Below are 7,500 nucleotides of genomic sequence, written 5' to 3' on the forward strand. Positions count from 1 at the left end.
GGTATGGAAACTCATGAACAATCTAATAAGTGTGCAATCATAAAATATATTGATGGAACTCCATCGACGTAACTAAGTTACACATTAACTCTATTCACTCTTTAACCCTGGGAAAAGTCTATTAGAACACTCAGATATGCTTTAACCCAATTTAACGTGCATTTAACTCCCAATTCTCGCTCTGCGCTGGCGTTAAGTTGAGGTTACCCTAAAAAGAATAGCCATATCGGATTTCAACATATCTCTTATCAATTCCCTTGGTATATTAAACTGGCAACATGTAAAGAAATTAACTCAGTTCGCTTTGAACCACGCTTGTTTGAAGGACCCAGGAGATTATGCTGGTTGCATGGTCAACTGCGTATATTCTAATCAGCAGAAACACCTTTCGGTTATTATAACCAAATAATTATGGTGTACGATCAACCGTAAAATTAAAAGAAAAATTTGATGATCTACTAGTCTCCATACTCTTTATAATTGTTTGAAATCTACACTCTTGATAATAGTTATAATCCAGAGTAGTGAACCAGGAATTCGCGTCAGAAGAATTATAGCGTGAGTGCTACAGTAAGCGATCATTGACGCTTATCGTTACTTGATGAGGTTAGCTATAATCTTGTGTATATCTGAGAGCTGCCAAGGTATACGCCTGGATAATTTAATCCCTATACACTCACTAATATATATATATATATATATATATATATATATATATATATATATATATATATATATATATATATACATATGTATGTATGTATGTAAGTATGTATGTATGCATGCATGCATGTAGTTCATCCAGTCAGAGATAAATGTCATTTGATATATACATTTGCAAAAACGCTGCTAATAGTTTCATGCTTTTAAGAGACATTAAATTGGCAGATTCATATAACAAGACTTGTGTCTCCAAGTAATCTTTCAGGCTCAGTTCATACGTTAGACGTATTTAAAAATCAGGACGCTGCTCTGTGAGATAACATGAGAGTAAAACGAGAAGAAAAATAAGCGCTCAGTAAAAATTTCGTACAGCTACTGCCCCAATATGAAGAACGTTATCATTCGTAAGTCACATCAAGAGCCTACTCCCAGATGTAACTGTCGAGACCCTGAAGATTGCCCGCTTGATCAGGTGTGTTTGATAAATATAGATGTTTATGAAGCCGAAGTTACAACAGTGTCCCAAGAGAGCATAATTGAGAAGAAAAGTTACATCGGTTTATGCGAATGCAATTTTAAAAGTTGTTATGCAACATATTGCTAAAAGTAAACCACAAAGTTGACTAGCCATGTATGCAATCTGAAGCTCAAATGAGCACAAAATACAATCAAATCGAGAATGGTTGAGAAATTACGCCATCTATAAACGGATGAAAGTGATGCAAGTTATACGTAGCTGAAAGATCGCATATTCGTTTCAGTTCCAAGGACACTACCACACTACTTAAATCCAGGTTCGAAATTTTTATCAAATACAAACAAATGAACAGGTTTCTTTTGTCGAGCTGGAGGACATCACCCGCTCTGGATTAAGTAGCTATCTCACAGACTTTGGTCTCCTTTCTGTTATATCATTATGCACCAGCTAAATTAATTATGGCTTCTACAGTCAAAGAAGACCAAAGATCTTGGTTTTTTAACTTTTCTTTCCGCTCCACTCTTCTTCCCTTTTTTCTTCTCGGTTTTTTCTTCTCGCATTTTTTTCTCGTGCTTTCTCATAGTCCAGCGTCTTAGTTCTTAAATACATCTATTATTACTTGGAGATGCATGGTATGTTTAATGAATCTGTCAATTTAAGGTATATCAAAAGCATGAAGCTAGTAGCAGCAGCTCATTTGTAATTGTGTGTGTGTGTGTATATATATATATATGTGTGTGTGTGTGTATGTGTGTGTGTGTGTGTGTATGTATGTATGTATGCATGTATGTATATTTGACTCGCTTCAATCATTGAATTGTGGTCATGAAGGGTTTAGTTGAACAAATTAACCCTAGAAATTATTGTTAAGTCTGGTACATATTATATCAGTCTCTTTCGTAATTAGGACGTGAACAAACCAACACAAACAGAGATACACACACACACACACACACACACACACACACACACACACACACACACACACACACAAACACAGTTTCCATCAACCAAATTTACTCACAAGGCATTGGTCGACCCGGGGCAAGAAAAGAAAACATTCGGTTAAAGTGCTGCGCAGTGGAACAAACCCGTGACCACATGGTTACAAAGCAAGCCTCTTAATCACACAGTCAATTATATATATATATATATATATATATATATATATATATATATATATATATATATATATATATATATATATATATATGTATATATATTCTAATTCTGCTTAACCACTAAACGAATAATTGGTTATGTGTGTGTGTGCGCGTATTTTTTATCTATACATATAAATTTGACATGGGCGATTCTTTCTTGTCTTGGCAGTCAGAGTCAAACGGCTGGATGGATTTGCGGGAAAAATTGCACAGATGTGTAGAATGATCGGTCGTGATGCTGAGCTTTGTATTTTTTCATAGCTCCCATGGTTACCGAGATAATCTACTATAATAATACTCTTGTGTTTATGAATGAGAAAGCAACGGGTGATAGATGAATAAGGAAGGGAGGGATGAGCGTTTCAACTCTGTGTGAATATATGTGTATGTATGTAAAAGGGGGAGTATGTGAATGTGTGTGTGTGTGTGTGTGTGTGTGTGTGTGTGTCTGTGTGTGCGTGTGTGTGTGTCTGTGTGTGCGTGTGTGTGTCTGTGTGTGTGTGCGTGTTCGGTCGCAATAGAAGTGGGATGGTTCCTCTTTGTTCGCTTAGTATTTGGGTTTATTTTTTTGATTTGGTTGAATGTTGGTTGGAATTTTTTGTTGTTGTTGGTGGTGAGTGATTTTTAGCATTTTGATAGAAAAAAAGTCATTCTAAAATTGTTTTTTAACGTAAGCGTGCCCAAACAAGTCGAATGTTTACACAGAGCATGTTTTACAGCCACATCATCCAAACCGACCGGGTGAAACCGGGCTTAGCTGCTAGTATATATATATATATATATATATATATATATATATATCGGACGTGCTTTTCTTTCTCTATTCCATCTTCTCTCTTTTCAAAGCAAATGTTTCTCCCAGCGTTCACTATTTTCTTCTCGTTCAGTTCTAATGACTCTCCATGTTTGTTTTCGTTCGGTTTCCTTGTATGTCTCCACTGTCATTTTTTTATTCCCAACTTTCACCCTCCATAAATCTTAAATTTTATTTTAGAATTTATGGGAGCATATCTTTGAAGACTCATATTGTTGTTGAATGCTTGAAATGAGTAGATAGACACCTGACAACTGATGAAGGGTCCTTTCTCTGTGTCGTCCTGTTTTCCATTTTTTCTCCTGTTTACGTATTTTACTCGTTTTCCCCCGTTTGTTTACGTATTTCATGTTATTTGCACCGTTGGTGACGTCCTGTACCCACATATACATATGTACACACACACACACACACACACACACATATATATATATATATATATATATATATATATATATATATATATATATATATATATATATATATATATATATACATATGTATATATATATACACATACATACAATGAATGTATATATATATATATATATATATATATGAAAGAAGGTTTGAAAATGCACTTATTTTTTTTTAAATATTTATTTACTTAACCGGTTTCACTTTTTTAGAAAAAGATTATCAAAAGTCTTTGAGAATAATAACAAATGTTAAAAAACAGTTCGAGAATTAAAATGCATATATACATTCTTTGATGATAAAATATATTTAAAGTATAAAGCTTTGTATGAATTTTGTATTGTTACATACTGATTATCACACATTCTCTGATATTAAAATGAAAATGTTAAAAACAGTGTATGAAAATACACATATGGAAAAAAACATATACATATTCTTATACATATTCTTTGACAATACATATACATATTCTTATACATATTCTTTGACAATAAAGTTGAAGAGGAACTGACCTGGCTTTTTCCTCTTGTGTATATTGAGGGAATGTTTTACTGTCTTAAGAGACAGTATGACTGGCTAGCTGGGGTGGGAGGGAAGAAGAGTTAAAAAAGATTTTTTACACCATCCTACCATAGATAAAACACACAATACTCATATACACATGCCACACACGCACGCACACAGACGTAGACATACACATACATATGAACCATCACACACATACGTTTGCTTACACACACACACATACACACACACACACACCACAAGGATATTTAAAACAACACACCCACTCAGACAGAGAGACACACACACACTCCCACACTCACACAAAACACTCCCACGCACACACACAGATGCACACATACATACACACACATACGCACACATACGTACACACCCTCACACATACATACGGTTGCTCTCACACACACACACACCACAAGGACGATCAAAACAACACATACATACTCAGACAAAGAGATATACGCACACTCTCACGTACACACACCTAACATCCCCACCGACACAAAAAACACTCAAACACACACTCATATACACATTCCACAATAAACTCTGGGACCAATAAAAACGGCACACACACACACACAGACACACACACGGACACAAACACACATATATACACACACACATAGAGATGTGCACAAAACCAGTGAACCATGACAGACTGTCACAGACCAACCAAAAATAAAATTAAAAAATCTTTTTTAACTCTTCTTCCCTCCCACCCCAGCTAGGCAGTCATACTGTCTCTTAAGACAGTAAAACATTCCCTCAATATACACAAGAGGAAAGAGCCAGGTCAGTTCCTCTTCAACTTTATTGTCAAAGAATATGTATAAGAATATGTATATGTATTGTCAAAGAATATGTATAAGAATATGTATATGTATTTTTCCATATGTGTATTTTCATACACTGTTTTTAACATTTTCATTTTAATATCAGAGAATGTGTGATAATCAGTATGTAACAATACAAAGTACATACAAAGCTTTATACTTTAAATATATTTTATCATCAAAGAATGTATATATGCATTTTAATTCTCGAACTGTTTTTTAACATTTTTTATTATTCTCAAAGACTTTTGATAATCTTTTTCTAAAAAAGTGAAACCGGTTAAGTAAATAAATATTTTTAAAAAAATAAGTGCATTTTCAAACCTTCTTTCATATATATTTCCACTCGTACGGTATTCCACAACTTTACTTTATATATATATATATATATATATATATATATATATATATATATATATATATATATATATATATATAATTTTCTAGTAAACTTTGTAATCGTTACCAATATAGCATAAGACTTCACCCCAAAGGATCATTGATTAGATTCCTTAAGGATCGTTCTCATTGTTTATATTTCCAAAGTTTCAAATTTGTATATTTAAAAACGGTAGAAACTTCCAACACGATCGATTTTTATTCCATTTATTTAATTATTTACCATTCGATGTCAACATTTATGTGCTCAACTCTATCCAGCGACTGATCCGTTGGATATCTGACGTTTGGCACTTCCTCAGGAATGGCTTCCATTAGAACAAATGACCAAAAAACACAATTATCTATCAGAACAGATTATCAAAAATTATTTAACTATACCATTCTTCCGCTAAGACAGCATGGCGGAAGAATGGTATAGTTAAATAATTTTTAATAATTTGTTCTGATAGATAATTGTGTTTTTTGGTCATTTGTTCTAATGGAAGCCATTCCTGAGGAAGTGCCAAACGTCAGACATCCAACGGATCAGTCGCTGGATAGAGTTGAGCACAGAAATGTTGACATCGAATGGTAAATGATTAACTAAATCGAATAAAAATCGATCGTGTTGGAAGTTTCTATCGTTTTTAAATATACAAATTTGAAACCTTGGAAATATATATATATATATATATATATATATATATATATATATATATATATATATATATATATATATATATATATATATATATAAATATAAATATATATATATATGCCTGCATATACATAATAAAGCAGTATCTATTTTTATATTTACAGGCGAAAGATTTTTCATTATTAAAAGATGAAAACCGGGTATTTGTGTTCATAGATCCAGTAAGTTTTTATTGTGTTTTGAATTTTCATAAAAATCCAACTTAACTTTCTACAATTGTTTGCGGTTAGTTGCTATCTCCTTCTATGCAGTCACAATCAGGATATTAACTTAACTGGGAAGTTGTTCGGTGGCATCCTTACTCTCACGCATTGCAGCTACGATTATATTAGTATAGACTTAAAACTAGACATATCTACACGCTGAAGGTCTTTCTGTCTTGGGATATAGTCTTACCAAGATATGTTTGCTATAGATCGTAACTGAGACAATCGACTCAGTGTGTAAGGAGCAAAATCAACAGATAAACAATAGAGTTGCTGTGCATCCTGCCGACAGTTTTATTCTACGTTGCTTCCTCATTGTTTCCTGGTGGATCTTAGTCAAGATGTTGTTTAGCACAGAAACAGCACAAACAGAGTTGGAGCGAGCACACAGCCTTGTTTTACTCTATGGGTAACCGGAAGGGGGCCGACCACGTGGCAAACATACCTTCGAAAGCCTCCATAAAGTCCGTGTGCGTGAGTGTGTGTGCCTGTGTGTGTGCATATGAAAAGTGGAACGCATTTTTCTCTGGGCATTTTTTTACCCTAAGTCAAATCTGAGGAAAGTTTAGCTATACATTAATTAAATAGGTGCGTACCACTCGCCACAACAGGGGAGAGAAACATTATATGATTTAAAAAGTATTTCCTAAGATGAGAATACTGAGTTTTCATCATTCTATGAACGTATGGAGCTGCTTCAGTACTCAAACTACTACCAGACTCTCCAGTCATCTTTGTTGGCCTTGTAATTTGTTTTGATTACAGTTAGTATGTAATCGCTAGAGTAAATCTGCCAATACTATGTTATATTCATCTCTAATTTATCCGCACAAACCATTGGATATCATACTTCTCTGCGGTGGATTCCATGGATGGATTCTTAACATTTTCAAAGGAAAGGTAATGGAAATTTATGTCATTCATGTCTTTTCAAAGACATATTAGCAAATAATTATTTACATTGCAGAGAAAATGTGAGTTCAAGCATTTACCATGCACATTTATGGTGTAAATGTAGATAAATGACTTTAATAACGCAAAAGAAACATGTCCATAAATTACTTGTAAACAAAATATTTATTTATCGAATTAATATTGCATTTTCTCCTTTATAAGTTTTCTTTTCTGTTATCATTTTGTTTATTTAGACATCTTCTTTTGAACCTCTATCAGGAAATAATTACTTCAAAATGAAATTGTACGCAGTAAAATGTAAGTTATTCACTTTTCGGTACATCAAAATGGACAGCTTCGATATGCACCCCCAGAACGCCGTAGCAAAGGATGTAGCGGAAA

At 33.6% G+C, this 7,500-nt stretch overlaps 1 protein-coding gene across 1 annotated transcript in view; it reads left to right on the forward strand.

The window, feature by feature from the left end:
- LOC106873400 (glutamate receptor ionotropic, kainate 2) overlaps positions 1–7,500 on the forward strand; it is a 53,635-nt gene that overhangs the window by 37,730 nt on the left and 8,405 nt on the right. Inside the window, exons 5-6 of the mRNA XM_014920749.3 lie at positions 6,103–6,159; positions 7,353–7,500. The exon at positions 7,353–7,500 is cut by the window's right edge and continues 83 nt beyond it. Coding sequence (XP_014776235.1) covers positions 6,103–6,159; positions 7,353–7,500 — 205 coding nt within the window. The remainder of the gene's footprint in view (positions 1–6,102; positions 6,160–7,352) is intronic.

The sequence above is a fragment of the Octopus bimaculoides genome, chromosome 6, assembly GCF_046866305.1.
Source record: "Octopus bimaculoides isolate indiv1 chromosome 6, ASM4686630v1, whole genome shotgun sequence".
NCBI classification, from domain to species: Eukaryota; Metazoa; Mollusca; class Cephalopoda; order Octopoda; family Octopodidae; genus Octopus; species Octopus bimaculoides.